Genomic DNA, 24884 nt, shown 5'->3' with positions numbered 1-24884 from the left:
GGCAGAATCACAAAAGCAGAAAACATCTAGATTCCTCAGAAACATGTGACCAAGAGAGCAAGACTCTCCCTATCATGGGCCTGTATGAGGGCTGCGAGGGGAGTGGTTACAAAAAAATGCAATACCACCTCCTCCCAGTTCCAGGTGATGATAGGTAAGTGTCACAGGTGGGCAGAAGGGAAAGCCTAGATGGTGTGGGGGTGTGGCTTCCAAGCTGGTGACCCTGAACTGGCTGCCTACTCCAGAACATTGGGAGAAGGAAGCCACAAGTCTCACCCTTTTTTCTGGGTGAGGTGATAGACATTATTGCCCATTGTGAATAAGTTTCTTTCACTTTGCCCTTGGGGTGACTCATGTGAACACCTCACCAAAATGGTGCATAAAAACTCAAACCAACGTTAATATTTTTTGGTGCCTGGACTCTCATCCCTTCTTCAATGAGGAAGAGCCGACGTGAAGTATGGAAAAGGAGGCCAGAACTTTGGTCGCATGTCAGGAAGTTGGGATTCAGGATCCAATTAGAGAGTATCAAGTCATGAAGAAAATTGGCCTCACTAACAAAGATCAGAGGAAACTGAAAGTGAAAGGTTGAAAAAAGATATTCCAGGGCCCAGCGGCATGGCCTAGTGGCTAAAGTCCTCGCCTTGAACGCTCTGGGATCCCATATGGGCACCGGTTCTAGTCCCGGCAGCTCTACTTCCCATCCAGCTCCCTGCTTGTGGCCTGGGAAAGCAGTCGAGGATGGCCCAATGCTTTGGGACCCTGCACCCGCGTGGGAGACCTGGAAGAAGTTCCTGGTTCCCGGCATCGGATCGGCGTGTACTGGCCCATTGTGGCTCACTTGGGGAGTGAAACATTGGATGAAAGATCTTCCTCTCTGTCTCTCCTTCTCTCTGTATATCCGGCTTTCCAATAATAATAAATTAAAAAAAAAAAGATATTCCAAACAAATGGAAAGGAAAAATTTGCAGGGGTAGCCGTTCTTGTAACAGATGATACAGACATCAATGTGAAAAACATTAAAAGAGACGAAGAAGGATATCATATAATGTTCAAAGGATCCATTCACCAAGAAGAGGTCACCGTAATAAATGTATATGCATCAAATGCCAAGACATCTGACTGTGTCACCATAATAAGTGTATATACGCCAAATGCCAAGACATCTGGCTGTGTGAAACAAACAATAATGGACATAAAGGGAGAAATAGATTCCAATATAATCATAGAGGGTGCCCTTAATACCACATTAATATCAATGGACCGATTAAAAAAGCAAAAACTCCACAAAGAATACACACAACTCACACAAACTTTAGAACAAATGGACTTAGTTGATATCTATTGAGCCTTTAATTCTATACAAGAGAATATACATTTTTTGTCAGTGCATGGAACCTTCTCTAGAATTGACCACATTATAGGCCACAAAACAAGCATCACCAAATTTTTAAAAATCAACAATATACCATGCATATTTTCAGACCATCATAGAGTGAGGCAAGAGACGAAGAAGCCAAAAAGCTTAGGAAAACTTGCAAACACATGGAGACTGAATAATGTTACTAAATGAGCAATGGGTTAGAGAGCAAATCAAAGGGGAAATTTTTAAAAAAACCTGAAACAAGTGAAGGCATCAACACAACATATCAAAACGTATAGGACACAATCAAAGCAATGGAAAGAGCAATGTTCATGTCAATGCTTGTGTTAAGAAACTAGAAAAGCATCAAGTAAATCAATCTTGCAGTTGTAGAAAATAGAAAAACAACAGCAAAGCAATCTCAAGATTACTCGAAAAGAAGAAATGATCAAAATAAGGGAGGAAATAAACCAAACACAGACCAAGAGAACTAGATAACAGCAATGAATAAAAGAGCTGGTTCTTTGAGAAACATCAGCAAAATAGACTCCCCACTAGCCCAACTAATAAAAAAGGGGGAGAGAGAAAATATGCATCAATAGCATCAGAGAAGAAAAAGGAAACATAATAACAGATACTTGAAATCTACAGAGAAGTAGTAGGAACTATTATAAGCAACTGTATGCAAACAAATCAGAAGACGCAGAAGAGATGAATAGATTCTTGAACATATACAATCCACAAAAATTGAATCAAGAAGCAATCAACAATCTAAATAGAGCTACAATATCCAATGAGATTGAATCAGTAATTAAAGCCTTCCCAACGAAGAAATGTCCTGGACCAGATGGCTTCACTGCTGAATTTTACCAAACATTTAAAGAGGATATTACCCCAATCTTCCACCAACTTTTCCATACAATGGAAAGAGAGTCAATTCTTCTAACCTTTTTATGAAGCCAATACCACCTTAATACCAAAGCCAGATAGAGACACAACAGAAAAGTGAACTACAGACCGAAATCCTTGATGAACACAGACAAAAATTCTCAACAAAATACTAGCCAACAGGATGCAACAGTTTATCAGGCAGATCATTCTCACAGACCAGGTGGGATACATCCCAGGTGTGCAGCGATTCTTGACCATTCACAAATCAATGTGATACATCACATTAATGGAATGAAAAATAAAAATCATATGATCATCTCAATAGATGCAAAGAAGGCATTTGATAAGATGCATCATGTTAAAAACCCTAAGCAAAGAGGAATAGAAGGAGCGTTCTACAACACAATCAAAGCAATTTATGAAAAACCCTAATACAAGCAGCATTCTAAATGGGGAAAGATTGGAAGCCTTCCCACTAAAATCTGGAACTAGATATGAATATCCACTATCACCACTGCATTTCAATATAGTATTGGAAGTCCTTGCCAGAATTCTTAGGCAAGAAAAAGCAATTAAAGGAATCCAAATTGCAAATGAGGAACTGAAATTACCTCTATGTTCAGGTGACATGATTCTGTACACAGGAGAAGCGAAAACCTCAGTGAACACCCTATTGAAACTCATAGGAGAGTATGGCATGGTAACAGGACACAAAATTAATAAAAACAGATCAAGCGCCCTAGTACACAAAAATCTTCATTACTAGGAAATTTTAAGTACAGGGCCTGACACGATAGCATAGTGGTTAAATAGTCGCCTTGAATTTGCCAGGATCCCATATGGATGCCAGTTACAATGCTGGCAGCCCTGCTTCCTTTCAGCTCCCAGGCTGTGGCCTTGGAATGAAACTTGGAGCAGCCCAAAGCTTTAGGACCCTATTCATGCATGGGAGACCGCGGGGAAGCTCCTGCCTCTTGGTTTCAGGTGGGCTCAGCTCCATTGCAGCCACATGGGGAGTGAACAATTGGACAGAACATTTTTCTCTCTGTCACTCCTCTTCTCTGTATGTCCACCTTTCCTAAAAAAATTTTAAAAACCTTTAAAAAAAGAAATTGTAACTATAGTCCTCTATGTAATAGCTAAAGTCAATCATAAGCGAAAAGGGCAGTTGGCTTGTAGCACAAATTAATTCCCAGGAAAACTCAGACTGGTGGAAAAGCTGTAATGTTTTTCTCACTGCAACTAGTTTTATTACATTGTATTTTTGCATTTGTATTGTTACAAATTTCACTGTTTATACTTTCTCTAATTGATAGAATTTTCAAAGAATAAAGCTGACTCCTTAAAAAAAAATAAACAAAATAATGGAGAGGAATCTTAAATACCTAAGAATTAAGTTTAAAAACTATGTAGAAGACCTCTCTGATGAAAACTATAAACCATTAAAAAAGGAAATAGAAGAAGACATTGAAAAATGGAGAAATTTACCATGTTCCTTCATTGGCACAGTAAACTTTATCAAAATGACCATATTATGAAAAGCTATCTACATATTCAACTCAATCCCAATCAAAATCCCGACAACATTCATCTAGGAAACAGAAAAGATGATACAAAAGTTAATCTAGAATCACATGAGACCTTGAATAGCCAAAGCTATCCTGAAGAATAAAACTCAACCTAGAGGAATCACAGTTCCAGACCTCAAGACATACTACAGAGCAGGGTTCATCAAAACAGTCTGGTACAGGTACAGAAACAGAGAAGATCAGTGGAACAGAACTGAAACCCCAGAAAGAAGGCCATACATGTATAGCCAACTAATCTTTGACAAGACAATTGAAAACAGTCCAGGTAAAAATCCTGGTCTATTCAACAAATGCTGTTGGGACAAGTGCATAGCAAGTTGCAGAATAAGAAAACATGACACATACCTATCACATTATACACACATCAGCTCTAAATGGATCAAAGAACTAAATCTATACCAAGTAACCACTAAACTATTAAAGGAAAACATAGGAAGCACTCTTGAAGAAATAGGAACAGAGGAAGATTTCTTAGAAAAGACGCCAAAAGCACAGGTGAGTCATTTCCTAACATCCTCTAGCACATCTGAGGACCAGCATGGGGAGAAGGATCAGTGCTGTATCAGGCCACAATAGGCAATTCACATCAGGGCTGAGATAGGGGGCATGTTGTTCCTGGATAGGCTGCAATATGCAGCAACATGAAGGGGAATTGGGGGACGACTAGACTGAGAAAGGCTGCAACACATGCTGTTGGAAATGAGTTGAGGCAAGCCATGGCAGTCAGGGGATATTGGTGCTAGACACATGATCTCTGGGTGCAGGAGATCCAGTGGGGCCCTGGTAGCCTTGTCTGGACCCTTGGGCACAGCTGTGTGATGAGCCTAGTTTATGAGCCCCAGTGGCTGTATGTGTGGCAGTTTGTGTTGCTTGGCTTGGGTCCTTGGCTGGCCAGCGCAATGGGTCCTGGGTCTGCAAGTCCTCGGAATAGAGGGTGTGGCAGGCCTCAGGTCACCTGGCTTGGATACTTTATATGCCTGCATGGGGCTGCTAGCTCAGTGAGCGCTGAGGGTGGGGCTCCACTTGTGCAGGATCAACTGGTTCAAGGTCTTGGCGCACTTGCAAGAACTGGTACTCCTCAGTTGAAAAGGAGTATTGGACAACTGGCCTGGCTCCACCTGGAGATGGAAGCACACTGAGGCCTGGAAAGCACATCTGGACCATCCAAGAGAAAGGAGGAGAGAAGAGATTGAATAACTACCCCAGCCAAATGATGACAGCAAATATCTGGGTGAAAAGGAGACTCTAAGGTCAACCATGTCAGCCAATGAACATTGAAAGGGTTCCCTCTTGCTTGAATTGCTGAGATGGACATCATTTCAGAACTCTCAGAACCACCTGGACAGAAACCTTGGAGTGTGTGCCACACTGACACCCTGGTTTGGTATCAGGGTCCAAGTACCCATCCTTAAGTACTAGGATGGTTGGGAGGCCTGGTATAGCTTCTCTGAATATCATTTAACCCTGACCTAAAACAGGAAGGAAAAATAGAAAATTTGGAAATGATCACACCAATTTCTCCTTAATGATCTAATACACACACACACACACATTGAGTGCAATTAAATCACACACACACACACACACACACACACACACACACAGAAACCCAACTCATGAAAAAAAATGATTAGGTCGCACTCCCCCAGTCTCACCTACCTCTTGATGTTGGAGGTGGGTGGAGCCTAGGCCTGCCTTGTTCCTAAGGTATCTGCTCCCAGTGTACTCAGCAGGAAGGGCAAAGCCTCTTGAGTCCAGGCAGGTCCAGGCCTAGGTTACCACATGGTCATACTGACTGAACCTAGGGTCACAAGCATGGACTCCAATCTGGCTCAGGTCCTCCCAGGAATAGCAAGTGTACGTGAGGATAGAGAAAATATGTAGATTTCTACTAAATACCAATTGATCACATTTAGGAGGTGGATACCGAAACTGAATCTCAAAGTCATTTTTTAAATTTATCTTTTTAGAGACAGAGAAGTTTTATTTGCAAAGTGGTCATGTGAGCAGGGCAAGAGGAGGGAAGAGGAAAGCACTTCTCGAGAAAAAACTAGGTGGTGGTGTGCTTCTTGAAATTGGAGACACCCAGTTAGTAACTTGAATGTTGTCCCAACCATTGGTTGCTGAAACAGGATGTATAACTGGAAAAAAGAACCCACTCATCTGTTTTCTCCCAATTCCTGTGAATCCCACCCTTCCACCCTATTCCACACATTCCTACAATGTAATTACAAAAATCAAAGGATGTTAGGATGCTGTGAGAGACTGGGAATGTTTTAAAACAGGAACTGCAAAAAATTCAATAAATCTCACTGTTGCAGGAATCTCTCTGAGGAGTGTCCTAGGGAGCACCTGAGCCAGGACCTGATGAGCAACAATAGCAAAGAGTTTATACCTGTGGTTTCACATGAGAAATCTGCTGGGAAGCAGGTAGATGTGCCAACTTCATTCTGTAGTTTAAGTAAGGTACTGATTACATGGCACATTTGGCCAAAAGAAAAACAAAAGTCACCTCTCTTGCCCTCAGTGCTCATCATTGTTGATCTTTTTTAATTTACATATATATTTTTATTGCATTTCATTGAATAACAACATTTAATGGGCTCTAATGTTCCCCCATCTCCTCCTCTTGCCCTCCCCTCATGGTGGATTGTTCCACCTTGTTGCAGTATTACAGTTCAAATCTAGTCTTGTTTCTTTCAATGCAAGCATGTGCCATGCATAGAGTCCAGCATCTTATTGTCCAGCTCAATTCAACAGTTTCTTGGGGAGACCATCTCTGGTCTGAAGACATTGCTGGCAGGATATCATTCCGACCAATTAAATGCCTTAACATAACATCAAGAACAATTTCCAACATTATGGGGTTAATTAAGATTGTATTGAGTGACTGATATGTTAGACAATGTGAGTTCTCAACCACATCCTGAGACTACATCATGAACATTTCAATTATAGTTTGTATACATCTGGCTTCTATCTACCTTACATTGCCTATAGGATACCATTCAGCTGTCTCATGTCCATTTTCATTTCAGTATTTAGCAGTTTCTTGTGTTGAAGCATAATTTTCACTGAACTCAGCAGATTTTAGGATACTCTAAACTGGCTTATACGTTTAACAAGGCAGTGACATCCGTTGAGGCATAGAACACTGCTGGGTGGGGTGTGTAGAGAAATCCTCCATACCCTAGTTAGGAGAAGTTTATTTTCGTGTCCTACCTAGTAAGGTATGTGTGAGTCCCCACTAATCATTTTCTGTCTAGTTCTAAGATTTCCTAGTTGTTCTCTGTCTATTCTATTTTTTGTTGCTTGTTTTGTTTTTTTGGGGGTGGGAGGGCTCCAGGGTGACCCTGATGATCATTTCAAGAGAGGGTGGAGATCCAGTACTGGAACTAAGCAAGGACCACAGAAAGCACCTCTCCCTGGTCTCAGAGGGAGTTTATTGCTCTTCTGTTTCTGTAGACCTCTCAGGGCTCCTGGCTGTTGTTCCGGTGACATTGGGCTCTGCAAGGAGGGATTTGGACTTCTTCCATCCCATGTGGGAGATTCAAGTGGGAGTGAATGACCTCAGAGTACTTAGGCTCCGAAGGCACTCCAGTTCCCCATGTTCTTCTTGGCAGTGAGGATGTAGTCCTTGGTGCCCATGCTGGTAGTCCTTGGTGAGGATTGGGAAGTCTCCAGGGTTGGAATTTAAGTCTCCTCTTGTGCACAAGCTCCACTCAGGAATCCCCCCCCCCCGTGCATATGACATCCTGTTCAGAGGTTGTCAGGGACGCTCTTAACACCCTCCATGTCTTTGTGGTTTACTATTGTCTAATGCTGATTTGAATCTATTGTCTATAAGTTACCAGTTATGTTCCCGAAAGGTTATGCTTTACATCTGCCTCACACATTCAAGGGAGATGGAAGATTTCTCTGCTCTCCCTCCCCATTACCGAGTAGCCTAGGGTCTTAAAAGTGCATTGGGTTTTACAGTTCTTTGATGTAGATCATAAGTAGTCTGACTCACACTGATTCTGGGTCATTGTTTACATCACAATATGTTGTGGCATGAATGTTAGAGTTTGGGATAATACTACATTTTACAGGTACCAATTTTCAGATTGAGAGCATTTCAACTTAAATTAAGGCAAACATGGTATCTGGCCTTTTGGGATTGACTCATTTCCCTTAGCATGATGGTTTCCAGTTGGGCCCATTTGGCCACAAAAAAATGCATTTCTTTCTTTTTTTTAAATAGCTGAGTAGTATTCCACAGAGTAAATAAACCCTAGCTTTATTTTCAAGTCTTCTGCTGATGAGCATTTTGGTTGCTTCCAAGTTTTGCAATTACTGATTGTGCTGCTATGAACATTGGGGTGCATGTAGGTATCTCATGGAATGAGTGTTTTGGATATATTTCTAGGAGTGCTATTGCTGGATCGTATGGTATGCAGATTTTCAGTTGTTTGAGTGTTCTCCAAACTGATTTCCATAGAGGCTGTACAAGCCTGCAGTCCCACCAGCAGTGGAGTAAGGTTCCCTTTTCCCCGCATCCTCACCAACAAGTGTTGTTGGTGGATTTTTGTATGTGAGCCATCCTTACTGGTGTTAGGTGGTACCTCATTGATGTTTTAATTTGGATTTCCCTTATTGCCAGGGAACTTGAGCATTTTTTTCATATGTTTGTTTGCCATTTGGGTTTGTTCCTTTGTGAAATGTCTGCCCATTTCCCATGTGCATTTCTTGAGTGGTTTGTTTTGGTGTTTTGGTTGTTGTGGAGATCCTTGTATATTCTGGAGACTAGCCCCCTATCACCTATGTGTTGTGTGAAGATCTTCTCCCATTCTGTGGGTTGCTTTTTTACTTTGTTGATTGTTTCCCTTGCTGTGCAGAAGCTTCTTAGTTTGATGAAGTCCCATTTGTATATTTTGGTCTTGATTGCTATTGCTTTTGGTGTTCTATTTAGAAAGTCAGGGCCTATACCTAGCTCTTGCAGGGTGTTTTCTGCATTTTCTTCCAAACATTTGAAGGTTTCTGGATGTAGATTTAGATCTTTTATCCATTTAGATTTGATCTTAGTGTATAATGAGAGATGCAGGTCTATCTTGTTGTTTCGGCAGGCTAATAGCCAGTTGTCCCAACAGCATTTATTGAAGAGACCTTTCCATTTGTATGGGTTGTCGTCTGCTTTTTGTCAAAGATTATTTGGCTGTATCTGTGTGGGTTCCCTTCTGTTGTTTCTATTCAGCTACATTTGTCCTCCTCTCTATCTCTGTGCCAGTACCAGGCTGTTTTGACATCCACCACCCTACAGTATGTCTGGGACATTGTACAGAGGTCTGGGACAGTGATTCCCCCAGTTTACGTCCTATTCTTCAGGATGGTTCTAGCTTTTGGTGACTTTTTGGGGGTGGCACTGGCTCCTTCCTCTGACTCATTTCTTTTCCTGTGGCCTCGCCCCATATCTATGTGTTCTGATATTGCTGGCTTCTAATCCTTGACCTCTGCTGCCACCTAGTGGCTGACCTGAGGTCTTGCTGACTTAGATTATTTTTTCTTCTTTGTGGTGCCTGGGTTCCCCTTCCCCTGCTTCTTCAGTCTGCAGTATTGTGGGCTCTTTAAAACAGGGCGATATTTACAGCAGCTATTGTATCTCCCTTCTGTGGGGTTCCTGTGGCCCTGGGATTGGCGCCTCACAGTGCTGGGGAGTTCCAGTTCCCAGGTACGCCCAGGAGCTTTGTTTCTGTGTCTAGTCACCCTCTCCGGCCCATCTGTCCAGATCCAAGTCTGCCATGAATTGCTCAGTTCAGCCATCCTTCACCATGTTTTGTTCCCAAGATCAGTTCAGTCACCCTTCACCGCATTTTGTTCCCAAGATCCGCCTGCCCCTCACCTCCTGCCAAGGGCGGGCATTTCCCTGTGTTAGCGGCTCTCTGAGGTTCACTCCCTGAACTTTGCTCACCAGATTTTGCTTGAGTCTCCGCAGCCGGGGGCACCTTCCTTGTCCTTCTCAGGTTGCTGATCCTAGTCATTCTTGCCTCAGTCCTGGCGGCACTGGGGGATTTCCCACAGTGTTCCCCGTGGATCTTTTCCCCTAAGGCTCACTTCAGACTGTTCCCGTCCCTAACTTTTAGGACCCTCGGTCACTTCAGTCTAACTTTGTCAGCCATCTTGACTCCCCTACTCTGTTATTCTCTTACAATATTGAAATAACATGTTTTAAATTCACATTGTACTCAAGATCTTAACTTTTCATTAAGTGATTGAAACAATAGTAAGAAGATCAATGCAATCGGTAGGCACTATAAATATAATGAAATGAAAAGATATGTTTCAGTCATACAATTTACAAACACAGATCATTAAAACTACAGTAGAATATCATCATTCACTATTTGACAAAGACATAAATCAAAAGTGACAAATCATGTTTACACCACTGTGTATGCCACTGTTCCCCCCTTTTGTTGTTGCTTGTGGTTTTTTTGCTACTCTACATAACAGAATATCATATTTGTATATCTGTATTTAGAATATTTCACTCAACATCTTGGCCTCTAGTTATACTCATTTTGGTCTAATAAACAGAGTTTTGTTTCTGCAGCTGAATAACAGCTCGTTGTACACAGATACATTTTCCTTATTCAATCATCTGATGATGGACACCTCAATTCATTCAATACCTTGTGTATTATGAATAGTGTTGTTTTTAAAAAGATGGTATCTCTTTTACAGAATGTGTTCCTAACTTTCAGAAAATACAACTAATAGTGAGATTGCTAAAAATTACAGTAATCTTATTTAAATTTCATCTTTTTAATTTTATTTAAACTTTTGTATTTTATTTATTCTTTTTAAAAAAGATTTATTTCTTTTTATCACAAAGTCACATATACAGAAACAAAGAGCAATGGAGAGGAAGTTATTGCATCCAATGATTCACTGCCCAAGTGGGCTCAACAGCTGGTGCTGTGCCAATCCAAAGACAGGAGCCAGGAGCTCTTAAGTGTCACCTATGCAGGTGCAAGGTCCCAAGGCCATGCACAATCCTGAACTGCTTTCCCAGGCCACAGACAGAGAGCTGGATGGGAAGCAAGGATGCTGGGATTAGAACCAGTGTCCACATGGGATCCTGGCACATTCAAGGCAAGGAGTTTAGCTGTTAGGCTACCACACTGGGCCCAGCAATCTTATCTTTAAACATTTAAGAAATTTTATGCTATTTTCACGTGCTGATTTAATCTATAACTCCATCAACATTGTGTAAATGTTCTCTTTTTTTACTTCCTCACCAGTAGTTGTTACCCTTTCTTCCAAATAATAATAGCCATTCTGACAGGGTTGAGATATCTCATCGTGGTTTTGATTTACATTTCCCAAATGGCTACGTTTCAAGAACTACCTACTGAGGTCTTTGATCATTTCTTTTCCAAACAGAGGATGTTTTTGTTGCTGAGGTCACATGGAACTTGAAAGATAAAAGTTGCCAATTTGAACAACACATGGATCTTTCTGTGTCCTGATATTTGGCAAATTATTACAACTGATTCAGAGGGCCCAGCGTGGAGGCCTAGTGGCTAAACTTCTTGGCTTGATAGCACCAGGATCCCATATGGGCACCGGTTCTAATCAACACAGCTCCACTTCCCTTCCAGCTCCCTGTTTGTGGCCTGAGAAAGCAGTTGAGCATAGCACAAAGCTTTGGAAAGCTGCACCCTCATGGGAGACCTGGAACAATCTGCTGGTTCCTTGCATTGTATTGGTGCAGCTCCAACCACTGCTGTCACTTGGGGAATGAATCATTGGATGGAAGATCTTCCTCACTGTCTCTTCTCCTCTCTGTATATCTGACTTTGTAATAAAAATAAAAGTTACATAAAGAAACCCTAATAATCCATTAAGCTCATAATATAAGTATAATCTCTCTAGAAAAAAACAAAAACCAAAAAAACCCAATATTTCCTAATGAAATATGATTTCTACTTAGATTTGGAATTTTTTCTTTCCCTGTTTTTGAAAGATTTATTTATTTGAAAACAATAGAGAAATTTCAAAAGGGGCCTGGTACAATAGCCTAGGGGTGAAAACCCTCACGTTACATGCACCGGGATGCCATAGAGGTGCCAGTGTGTGTCCTGGCTAATCTGCTTCCAAGCCACCACCCTGCCTGTAATGTGGGACTGTGGTAAAGGACAGTCAATAGCCTTGGGACCGTGAACCTATGTGCTAGGTCAGGAAAAAACACCATACATCTCAATAGCCCAGCTCCTTCCATTGTAACTCTTTCAGAGTGAGAGCAGATGGAGAATCTTTGTATCCCCTTCTTTCTGTACATCTGCCTTTCAAAAAATATATACATATGTGTGAATTTTCTATGTTTATTGTGGATAATGTTTACATATGTGATCAGGGTGGGAATGTTCAAGGGTTAGGGAAAAGTTGACGTGATCATTGTTTCTAAGTTTTCTATTTCTTCTTTCTATGGAACTGGTTTATATCCTTGTTCTTCATTTCCCATCTAGCTCCTTGCTTGTAGCATTGGGAGGCAGCAAAAGGAAGCCAAAAGTCACGGGGCTGGGTTTTAGAATTTTTACGCCAGGGCCCAGCAGCGTGGCCTAGTGGCTAAGGTCCTCGTCTTGAATGCCCCGGGATCCCATATGGGTGTGAATTCTGATCCTGGCAGCTCCACTTCCCTTCCAGCTCCCTGCTTGTGGCCTGGGAAAGCAGTGGAGGATGGCCCAACGTATTGGGATCCTGCACCCATGTGGGAGACCTGGAAGAGGTTCCTGCTTCCTGGCTTCAGATTAGCGCAGCACAGGCCAGCCGTTGTGGCTCACTTGGGGAGTGAATCATGGACGGAAGATCTTCCTCTCTGTCTCTCCTCTCTATGTATATCTGATTTTGTAATAAAATAAATAAATCTTTAAACAAACAAAAAACAAAAAAGAATATTTATGCCAATAGTAAACATAGTTGTGACATTGAAAATGTTATTAAGGTCAACTCATGGTAGAGTTACAGCACAATCTTCATTTAATTTGTGCATCAGTCACAAATTAAATAAGCATGTATTACAGTAGAAGTATGACTGTCAACTCAAATGCTACCTGGTGGACATGACTAACAGCCTACCTGCCTATGACCTGAGGCATGACTTAGAGCCGAGTTTGCAGTACTTGACCTGTGACTTGACTGGAGGTCAAGACATGCCTTGTAGTCAATTACAGTGTCCTTGTTGTGTGGGAGGGCTGTCTGGGACTGCCCTTCTGCCATCCTCTTTCCAAGTGCATATGAGTAGTGCTCACTTTACAATAAATGGACATGCTCCCTCAGACTATCCCCAGAGGTTCTTACAGCCCAAGATACTGACACCGCATCCCCTTGGTGGTCTCAGGCATGTTGGTAGGAAAATCCCTGAGACTCAATAGCAATGAAACCAGATACCAAATGGACAAAGAACTAAAAATTTTTCTACAAAGAAGATAAGCGAAAGGTTAATTAATTAGCGCAAAAAAGGTTTTCAGCATGATTGATCATTAAGTGAATGAAAATGGCAACCACAATGATATACCACTTTATATCCATTGCAATGTCCTTCATTAATACAATCCAGGCAAGGATGGCTCAAACTGCCTTCAAGCAGCCAGGCACTGTTCTGTCCTTCTACAAACCAGACAAAAGCGCCCATTGGGGGGAGGGTTCTGTTTGCACACATGCCAAGGCCAGGATGGCTCAAGCTGCCTTTAAGCAACCAGACCATGCTGTGCCCCTCAGCTCAGCCAAAGTTGACCACTGTGGTCCAGGATCCAGTTTGGCACTTCTGCCAGGCCAGAATGGCTCAGTTGCCTTTAAGTAGCCAGGCTGGGCTATGCTCTTCCCACCACCAGCCAAGGGGTGACACTTGGTACAAGCTCATGTTTACGCTCTCAGCAAAGGCCAGGATGTCTGAACCTGCATTCAAGCAGCTAGGCTGGGATGCTTGATTCCAGGAGCAGGAATTGCAGATTGCTCAGGAGAAGAAGTAAGGGGATGTGCAGGAGGCAGGACCACTGCAGCAGTATATTGCAGCTGAGGAACGACTTCTGAAGGACTCCTACTGACAAAAGCCACTTGGCTTGCAGGTAAATGAGGGGGCTAACACCTAGTGGTTTGGCAGCTATAACTGAGGAAATTTCTGGGTCAGATGAGTACACATGCCAACATGGGAGACCTGAACTGGGATGGTTAACATGGACTACCACCACCCACCAGCAGATACTTACACTAGGGCAGGGGGCCTGTCTGGCAGGGAAAGATAACACTACAGCCAATGAGTTTCATAGAAGGGGCAGATAATGTTAAGTTGGCCATGATACCAACAGGCATGCATAAGAACTAGGTCTGGGGGTAGATCCTGTGGGGACTGTGAGGGCTCAACCTATGAAACTGCAATTTCTGAAGGCTGGCACAAGAGCTGAGAGTTTTAAAGAGCTGAGCAAAAAAATGACCATGGAACCCTCTGACACTCATGAATACTGGGATTGGGAACAGGACACACTGGTCCAGGCTGCAGCACAGAGCAGTCTGCTGCTCAAAGCAACAAGCAGAGGAACCATGCCAGGGGCAGACCATGGGTTATAGGGTGTCACTTTGATTGGGATGCAGTTCTCAATGGGTGTACATGAGAGCTAAATGTGGGATCAGCACGCTTGGGCTCCACCACAGCATCCACTGGTTTGCATAAGAGTTGGGACTAAAGACAAAACTTATCCAGCAACTGCAATCACCTGTGTGTGCATAGACTGACGTGGGTGACAGACTGAGCTGAGCTGACCTCATACTGGCAAGTACAAACACAAGTCTATGATCACCTCAGATAGTTTCTTCAGGGATACTGACCACTGATACAATGGACACAGAACTCCAAAAATGTGGACAAATGTGGAAATTGTGCATTATCATGTATCAGAACTGGGCCTTCTCATTTGTTGAATGAACATGCTCAGATGCACATAGGGGATATGGCAGTCTGTTGGGCCCTGCAGATGAAGGAGGGTAGAAAAGATTGGACAACTAGCCCTGGCAAGCATTGACACTAAAGATCTGGCTGAATGGAAACTAGTTGGAATGTCAACCAATGGACCATGAAAGGATTTCTTATGGAAACCACTTGAACAGAACTCTCAGAGCATGCTCCACATCAGGGACCCTGGAAAATAAGATGGCCATTCCACAATCCAAGGTTCTATTGTTGGGACTCTGGGAGTGGTTTTTCTCCTTCTTTCCCCTATCCCTAAGACACAGGAAGAACAAAATTTGAAAACAATGGTCTCATCCACTTTCTCCTAACCCTCGATCCTTCCTAGCTTAATCAGTATCCACATGTACATGCATGCTCCCTTCTCAACTGTGTAAACATCATCAAAATAAAATTTAAAAAAAGAACCATAAGAAATGAATTACTGCAATTCAAGACACACATTCTGGAGCTTATTTTTATGGCAAACAAAGCACACTCTTATTTCTAACTATACTTCCTATTGCCAATGAGAAAGAACCAAACATCATCAGAGAAATATAGAAATCAAACGTTTTCACTTTTCATGGACAACACCTGAACAATAACAACTAAAATGTCAAATAGCATCGTAAGCACTGATCTCCAAGTCTCAGAAAAATAAGAAGCTAAGTGTAGGAGTAGAAAAAGGAAAAATTCAAAATACAGATTGATGAAGAAATGAATAAAAACTGTATTCAGCAATACTGAAGATAAAGGAAACATTCATTGTTCTTAAAAGGAAAACAAAATCAATAAACCTTTAACTAGATTAGTGCAAAAGTAGGCTCAAGTATATAACATCAAAAAGACGAGGGACATATTACAATTGGTATCACTGTAGAGGAGTGGATCAGTGCTGTCTGGACAAAGTGGGTTCTGTCACTACTTGTGAAATTAAAGTCAGAGCTGCTGCATTTTTTTCTTCTTTTTTATAAACATTACTTTTATTGGAAAGCATGATATATAAAACAAAAAGGAAGAGAGACAGAGAGGATGATCTTCCATCTGCTGATTCACTCCCCAAGTGGTCACAATGGACCAAGTTGAGCAGATTTGAAGCCAGGAACCCAGAGCTTCTTCCAAGTCTCCCACACAGGTGCAAGGCCCCATGTGTTTGGGCCACCCTCCACTGCTTTCCAATGCCACAATCAGGGAGCTGGATGAGAAGTGGAGCTGCCGGGATTAGAACCAGCACCAATACAGAATCCCAACATGTGCAAGCCATGGGCTTTACCCACTAGGTTATCGTGCCAGGCCCAGCTGCTTTATTTCTGATCCAGCTCCTTTCTAGTGCCCGTGTGAATGCAGAGGATGTCCCAAGTGCTGGATTCCCTGTACTGATCTGGAAGAACTGGGAAGAAGCTTCAATCTGGTCCTGTTTTAACCACCATGTTCACTTGGAAAGGGATAAAACAGAAGGAAGATCTCTCTAATTTTCCCTCTTTCTCTAGAGTTCTGCCTTATATATCAATAAAATGATTTTTAAAAGATTTCTTTTTTTATTGCAAAGTCAGATACACAGAGAGGAGAAGAGACAGGGAGGAAGATGTTCCATCCAATGATTCATTCCCAAAGTGACAGCAATGGCCAGACCTGCATCGATCCAGAGCCTGGAACCAGGAAATTCCTTCAGGTCTCCCACACGGGTGCAGGTTTCCTAGGCTTTGGGCCATCCTCGACTGCTTTCTCAGGCCACAAGCAGGGAGTTTGATCAAACAAGGGGCCAACAAGATTAGAATGGGTGCCCATACAAGATCCCAGTGTGTTCAAGGTGAGGACTTTAGCTGCTACGTCTCCGCATCAGGTCTGATAAAATAAGTCTTTACTAGAAAAAAAAAAGGATGTGCAATGGGTCACTAGGGACTGTCAACAGCAGTTATAAACAAATACATAATAAAGAATGCTTAATTTCTGGATTCTTAACATGAGGCTGCAAACTGAATGAGAAAGACATCAAAAAAAACTTGACAAAACCAACAGACAGTTAACAGTGAATCAGGAATAAATCTCTTCAAACCAAAGGTCAACACTAGGTGTCTTCACTACTAGATTCTACCAAATTAACACCAAATTTTCTAGAATTACAGTAAAAAACTAAAACGAAGAAAACCATTCCAAAATTATGCTGAGCCGAACAATACTTGGATTCCTAAACTAGACTGAATTAGCAGTAGGAAGATCTTCAACTATGACTGACTGTTTAAAATAGGTTTAAAAAAAAAAGATGGAATTGCTCAGTAAAAATGCAATCTCCATTGCTGTACAATTAGTTCTGTATATATTTACTTAATGCTTCTTCAGACATAATTGCTCATAGTCTAGAAATCTAGCTTAAAATCATTAAAATGTCATAGACCAATACACCTGATTGTCAGGAGCCATGCACTATAGCCACACTGAAGCCATTTTGAATATAGACCTATGGGACAGTGGAAAACCCCCAGTTGGCTAGATGCTTGGGAAAGAAGTTATGAAACTAATCACATGCTTAGCTTCAATTGTTCCTAGCAACTGTTTCAGAATGTGATTGATGCTGTACTTACCGACATCTTGTTACTGATTACCTATGCTATTGTTGATATGTTGGTTACTATTGTTGATATGGTGGCTGCTCAAGAACAATCGGTCTTGAGACCATGGCAGCTTCTCTTTCCATGAGCCTTAGTTACTGAAGAATATAAAAACCCTCAGTTGAAATCCATAAACTGACAGCTTGATCAGACCTACTGTCTTGCTGTCCATTCTTCGTGTCTCTTGTCCCTTCATTCTCTCCTAGGTGGCTGCGACCCCGTTGACTGTCCTGCTGGACAGGACAAATTGGCGCCCAACGTGGATGTGTGCAGACCACCGACAGAGAGAACGCCGTGCCCTCATTCATGGAGAGGCCTCTCGTGGTGTCGAAAGGAACACCGGTTGAGCAGTTTTACAGTTGACCCACCTGAAGTCGAGCTCCTGGGAAATATTCACAGCACAAATCTTACGGAGCCAAGGTAAGATGGGACAAGCATTATCATAACATGACCTATTTTTGCAAGGTCTCATAGATTCATTCAAGACACGAGGAATTAGGGTGAAAAAGAAAGACATCAAAACCTTTTTGGATTTTGTAGGTCAGATTTGTCCTTGGTATCCCCAGGACGGTTTTATTGATAAGAAAACTTGGTGCAGAGTAGGTGATTATTTTAAAGATTATTATGAGGTTTTTGGACCTGAGAAAATTCCTGTTACTGCTTTTAATTATTGGACTTTGATTTATGATAATTTAAAGATTAAGTCTCAACATCCAGGTTTACAGGATCTGGCTTTTGAGGGAGAACGATCTCTTAAAGAGAGCCACTCTCGGCTGTCCACACCTATCCCCTCACCTTCCCCTGGTTCTCGACCATCCTCTGTCATTATAGATATGGAGGCAGAGTCAGATGCAAAACCCCTTGATCACTCTGCCCCAGAAATTATATGCTCTCAGATTGATAGCCAATCACGACACCTCTATCCATCTCTCCCCACAGCTGGCGGTTTTCCCCATGATAATCTTTCTCCCTCTGAGGAGGCTGCCTTAAAAAATGAAGCAGCCAAGTGTGACTTTGATCAATACCATGGCCCACCAAAATTATTTCACACCTCCCTGCCAAGTGCCCCAGGGGAGAGGGAGATGCCTTCGTTCTCTCTCGCACCTTCCTATAATCAACCCCCAGCTGCTTCTGAGCCCAAGAAATGGCAGATGAACTCACTTTTCTGCGCCAAATGGTGAAGGCTAAGCAAAACCAGGTTGAGCTCACAAAACAGTTGCAAGTCTTAGAAAATAAATTAACTGAACTTAAACTTAAACCAGAGGTCAATGCCAATCCAAAAGTTTTAGCCTTTCCCTTGTCCCTTCGTAGCGGTGCTAGAGTCCCTCGGGATTCTTCCCCTCCTCCAAGAGAACAAAGCCCACCTAAAAGTATAGAGGAAAGAAGTGAGGGTGGCATTGAGGATGAAAATCAGTCAAAAGGCTATGAGCCAGATACCCATCGAGACATTGAGACTGGAAATCAGCGACCTCAAGTTCCAGCACAGGGGTGTTTACCCCATTCGCCTTATGTTTACCAACCCTTAGATGGAAAAATTTTAGAAAGGTTAAAGGCAGCAGTTATTACCTATGGCCCAGTTGCTCCCTTTACTCTAGCATTGTTAGAATCCTATACTGAAGGTTGGCTAACACGAAGAGAATTTATGCACTTAGCTAAAGCCTCCCTTTCTGGAGGAGATTTTGTGTTATGGAAGTCCGAGGCAGCTGATGCAGCCCAAGAAGTAGAGGCAAAAAATCGTCAACATCCTGAATCCCGAGATTGGACAGCTAGATGAATCTTAGGAAAAGAGCCCTTTAACACCTTAGAAGCACAAATGCAGTACCCTACTGGGTTGCTCTCCCAGGTCTGTCAGGTTTGTCTTACAGCTTGGAAGCAATTGCCAGATAAAGTGGGTTCATCATCTAAACTCACCATAATTATACAAGACCCAGAAGAACCCTACAGCTCCTTTATTAACCACCTGACGGAGGCAGCAGAGCGCTTATTCGGCCCTCAATAATTAGACAGCCCATTTCTTAAACAACTTGCTTTTGAAAACGCTAATACCATTTGCCAAGATATATTAAAGCACCACTGTAGTAAGACTCTGGCAGAATACGTCCGTCTCTGTTCTGGAGTTGCTACTCCTCGCCTTGCTGTAGGCGCAGCCCTGCAAAGAACAGGCGCTAATAACATTTGCTATTACTGCAAGCAGCCTGGCCATTTTCAAAGAGATTGTCCTCAAAAAGGAGGCTCTCAAGAACGGCCGTATATGTTATGCCAACGCTGCCATAAAGGCCGCCACTGGGCTAATGAGAGCCGCTCCCGCGCTGATAGGAATGGACGGCCCCTCTTTCCCTTTTATTTGGGAAACTCCCGACGGGGGCAGCTCCAGGCCCCCTGGTCTCGGATGAACCCCGGTGGTGTGAGGTTCATCCCGTCCCAAACTGCCTTCCCATCACAGCCGGTAACTCAGACAAAAAATGCATTTCCCAATTATGGAGAGCCACAAAAGAAAGCCCAGGATTGGACCTCTGTTCCTCCTCCAATACAATATTAAAGCCAGAAGATGGCGTACAAGCTATAACCACAGGTGTTTTTGGCCCTCTTCCTCCTAATACATTTGGCTTAATAGTGGGCCAATTTACATTGGCTAATAAGGGCCTTCACATTATTCCTACCCCAATTGAACCAACATTTACTGGAGAATTAAAAGTTCTTGCCAGAATCTTTGAAGGCGTTTTAGTTATCACCCCCTGTTTCCCATTGGCACAGTTAATTATTTTGCCCGTTTTCCCAAAATTTTTCAATCCTTACTATCAATCTTCCCGAAAGAGTAATGAAACAGGTGTAGCTGAGGTTTTTTGGGCACATAAAATTTCCCCTCATACTCGGCCAACCCTGACTCTCAAGTTAAATGGCAAAGTTTTTACAGGCCTCCTGGATTCTGGCGCTGATGCTACAGTTATTTCTTCAAGGTTCTGGCCAAAGGCCTGGCCCTTGAAGAATTCAATCACTCATCTTCAAGGCATAGGGCAGGCTAATAGCCCACAAGTAAGCTCTCAAGCCTTGACCTGGACTGACCCAGAAGGGAACTCAGGTATTGTTACACCATATGTTGTTTCAGAATTGCCTGTTAATCTTTGGGGGAGAGATATTCTCTCCCAAATGAATGTCATCATGTGTAGCCCCAATGAAGCTATTACAAAACAGATGCTTAGACAAGGTTTTCTCCCTGGCCAGAGCTTAGGAAAACAGTCTCAAGGAATTAAACAGCCAATACAGGTTACACAAAAATCTGATAAAACAGGTTTAGACTTTTCAGTTTCACCTAATGAGAGCGTACAAAATTTTTCCTAGCGACCACTGTTCATCCTGCCCCATCCAGACATGCTGATAAGATTGCATGGAATACTAGTGTGCCTGTCTGGGTTGATCAGTGGCCACTGAACCAAGAAAAACTTATTGTAGCTAGGAAGCTGGTGCAGGAACAGCTCACTGCAGGACACATTGAGCCCTCCTCATCCCCCTGGAATACTCCCATATTTGTTATTAAGAAAAAAATCTGGAAAGTGGAGATTATTACAAGATTTAAGAATGGTTAATAAAGCCATGGTGCCTATGGGAGCCTTACAACCTGGCCTCCCAGCTCCCATAGCAATACCCAGTAATTTATTTAAGATAGTTATTGATCTTAAGGATTGTTTCTTTAGCATTCCCTTGCATCCAGATGATTGCCTACACTTTACTCTTAGCCTCCCTCAGATAAATTTTCAGGGACCCATGGGCCGCTATCAGTGGCGAGTCCTTCTACAAGGTATGGCAAACAGCCCTACCCTAGCCCAAAAATATGTTGCTCAAACTCTCAAACCTGTAAGAAATAAGTGGCCTGAAATTTATATTCTGCATTATATGGATGATATCTTGATTGCAGCACCCTCTGAGGCAGCCGCCTTTTCTTGCTTTAAACAGATGCTGCATGTTCTTCAGAACAATGGGTTATTGATAGCCCCTGAGAAAGTTCAAGTCAAAGATCCTTATAATTTTTTGGGGTATCAATTAAATCAAGGAAAAATTTATACACCCAAAATTAGTCTTGATTTGTCTGCCCTAAAAACCCTCCATGATTTTCAATCCCTTTTAGGCAATTTGCAATTTTTAAGGCCATACTTAAAGACTGCACCTGAAATTTTTTGCCTCTTCATGATTTACTGACTGGAGACCCTCATCCCTTTTCATCTCGCACCCTTACATCAGCAGCAAGAGAGTCTATTAAGACAGTGCCCCTTTAGGAGTTTTCTGGCAAAAAGAAATGAACAAGTCCCCTTCAGGACACCCCCTAATGTGGGTGCCCCTACAGTCAAAACCAGCCAAAGTCCTTGCCACCTACTTTTCCCTCATAGCCGCCTTAATTTTAAAAGCAAGGAAATTAGCCATACAATATTTTGGAAAAGATCCAGATATTATAATTGTGCCTTACACCTCAGAACAAGTAGACTGGCTACTCCAAGTTAATAATGATTGGGGTGTTAGCTGTGCGTCCTTTGCCGGCGTAATAGATAATCATTATCCAAATGACCCCTTAATACAATTTATGAGAAATCATTCCTTTGTTTTTCCCAAAGTCACTTCTCATAGCCCCCTGAAAAAAGCAATTACAGTTTTTACAGATGGCTCCTCAAGCGGAACGGCTGCTTACGTCATTCAAGGCCAATCTTTCCCAATAAAATGCCCTTATGTGTCTGCTCAGTTAGTTGAATTGTTTGCTGTGCTTCAGGTTTTTAAAAGTTTTCCAACAACCATTTTTAATTTATATACAGATAGTGCTTATATAGCCCACTCCGTTCCTTTGTTAGAGACAGTTCCATATATTAAGACCACCTCTGCAGCTCTTCAGCTTTTTGTTCAGATACAATCCTTAATTAGAAAAAGAAGAGATTCCTTTTTTTATAGGACATTTGAGAGCCCATACAGGACTCAAGGGACCCTTGGCTGAAGGAAATGCCCAAGCTGATGCTGCCACATGGCTAGTTTTCCTAACCATAGATCCCTCTGTGTCTGAAGCCCACCGAGCACATGCCTTACATCACTTAAATGCACTCACACTTCGTCAGATGTTCAAGATCACTAGAGAACAGGCTAGAGAAATTGTTAAAAGTTGTAACTCCTGTGCTGTTTTCTCCAGTACCTCATTTAGGAGTTAACCCCCGAGGCTTAATCCCAAATGATAGATGGCAAATGGATGTCACACATGTCCCATTCTTTGGCAGACTCAAATATGTCCACGTAACAGTGGATACTTATAGTGGTTTTATTTATGCCACAGCATTAACTGGAGAAGCTTCCAAAGATGTTATTACCCACATGCTACAAAGCCTGTCAGTTATGGGCAAACCTAACAGCATTAAAACTGATAATGGCCCAGGATATACAGGAGCTAAATTCCGACAATTCTGCTCTCAACTGAAAATTAAACATATTACTGGCATTCCTCATAACCCACAAGGACAAGGAATTATTGAAAGGACACATCAGACCTTAAAAAATATGCTTAAGAAGTTAGAACTCTCCACAGATTTATCTATTACACCTACTCCCAGGAATAGATTGAATCATGCCCTTTTTATTATAAATTTCTTAACCCTAGATAATAATAATCGATCTGCTGCTGATCGACATTGGCATTCCACAGCCCAGGATTCACATGCCTTAGCCATGTGGAAAGATCCCCTCACAGGAGCATGGAAAGGACCAGACCCAGTGCTTATCTGGGAACGAGGCTCTGCCTGCGTGTATGGCAGGGAAAATGCAGAACCATGCTGGCTACCAGAGCGGCTTCTTAGAGCCGTTAACTCATCGCTGTCCAGAAAGGAGGCCAACCCCCTCTCTGAGACATCTTCCTCTCCTTCTTTTCCAGATGCTGTTGCTACTACAAACGCAGTTGATGGTGACCCTTTACAACCTCTGGGTCCTGTGGATTCTGACCCAATGGGCACAGACGACTGCCAACAGCCTTAGACCACAACTCCATAATCCACACCAACCATGGAATTACACCTGGGTCGTGCTATCTGAGCAACGTGATATTGTTTGGTCAACATCTCAGATCACCCCCCCATGTATGGTGACCAGAAGTCCTCACTCCGGACTTATGTAAGCTTGCTCTTGGGGCTGTCAAATCTTGGGGACTTAGTACTCTCCTCGGACTTTCTGTAGCACCTGAACTGTCTAACCAACTGCCTGACCCTGGATGTGCTGACACTCGACAACAAGTTCTCCTCCAAGCCACCGATTTTTATGTGTGCCCTGGAAGCCATCATGATTGTCATCTCCTTCATAAATGTGGTGGCTCTGCTGATTATTTCTGTGCCTCTTGGGGATGTGAAACTACAGGTACTGCTTACTGGATTAAAAACTCAGAAATCAAGGACTTGAATACAGTCAGACGCAATTTCAGCTACCCAACTACAGCAGCAGTCTATGGCCTCACCTTCCTTTCCTCCTATTACGATGTCACTACTGTATGCCGTCCCAATCATCCCGACACAAAAGGCTGGTGTACCCCTTTAAAAATCCAGTTCACCCCTAGAGTGTACACCAACCAAGAAGAGACTTGGGTGAGAGGCCGTGATTGGGGACTTAGATTGTACAAGTCAGGAATAGATACGGGCGTATTATTTTCTATCAAATTGTTAAAAGAACCTGTTAATGCTAACTCTCCTGCCAATATTGGACCAAATAATGTTATTGCATATAAGCCTCCTTTACCCCAACCTCCTATCCGACCTCCCATTCCTTCCCCAACCCCTCAACCTCTCCCATCTTCTGTTATTTCTCACTCTGCCTCCCTCACCATCTCCTCCGTTACGTCTTAATCTCCCTGCCCTCCTCCCTGACAATGTCATTTTGACCTTGGTTAACCAAACCGCCTTAACAGTTAATGAGTCTTCACCCGAATTTATGAATGACTGTTGGCTTTGCACAAATGCCCGTCCCCCATTTTATGAAGGTATTGCCTTAATTGATGTTTTTTATTATTACAATTCTTCCTCCTCTTGCAGGCGGACCAGCAGCGATTGGTCTGGTATGTATTTAACCCAGGTTGTTGGTTTAGGTCTCTGCTTGATTACTTCCGATAGATCCCCCTATTTAGATTCCTTCTCTTATTTGTGTAATTCCACCATTATTCCAGCAGCCCATTCTCAATACCTTCTTCCCCCCAGCGATGCTTGGTGGGCCTGCACCGGCGGTCTCACCCCCTGCCTTTCCTATCAGGTTTTTTCATTTCATAAGGAATTTTGTATATTAGTCCAGTTAGTTCCTCGCTTGTCCTATTATGCCTCTGAGGAATTTTTACAAATTCCTCAGAATTGGGAATCCAATCCCACTTCCCTCTCCCGTTCAAAGCGTGAGCCTATCACTGCCCTTACAATTTCTGTTCTGTTAGGACTTGGCGCTGTTGGCACTGG

General features: G+C 42.6%; 2 protein-coding genes across 2 annotated transcripts in view; one reads left to right on the top strand and one right to left on the bottom strand.

The window, feature by feature from the left end:
• Window positions 1-24884, bottom strand: part of LOC131482770 (cTAGE family member 9-like) — a 565689-nt gene that overhangs the window by 356058 nt on the left and 184747 nt on the right. The gene's annotated exons all lie outside the window — the stretch shown is intronic.
• The window catches only part of LOC131482710 (zinc finger protein 345-like), a 43230-nt gene that overhangs the window by 18075 nt on the left and 271 nt on the right, over window positions 1-24884 (top strand). Inside the window, 2 exon segments of the mRNA XM_058677945.1 lie at window positions 18748-18910; window positions 23632-23808. Coding sequence (XP_058533928.1) covers window positions 18748-18910; window positions 23632-23808 — 340 coding nt within the window.

The sequence above is a fragment of the Ochotona princeps genome, chromosome 20 (genome assembly GCF_030435755.1).
Source record: "Ochotona princeps isolate mOchPri1 chromosome 20, mOchPri1.hap1, whole genome shotgun sequence".
Classification (NCBI taxonomy): domain Eukaryota; kingdom Metazoa; phylum Chordata; class Mammalia; order Lagomorpha; family Ochotonidae; genus Ochotona; species Ochotona princeps.
Note: the sequence above shows the minus strand (reverse complement) of the source record. Positions and strands in the feature narration are given on the sequence as shown.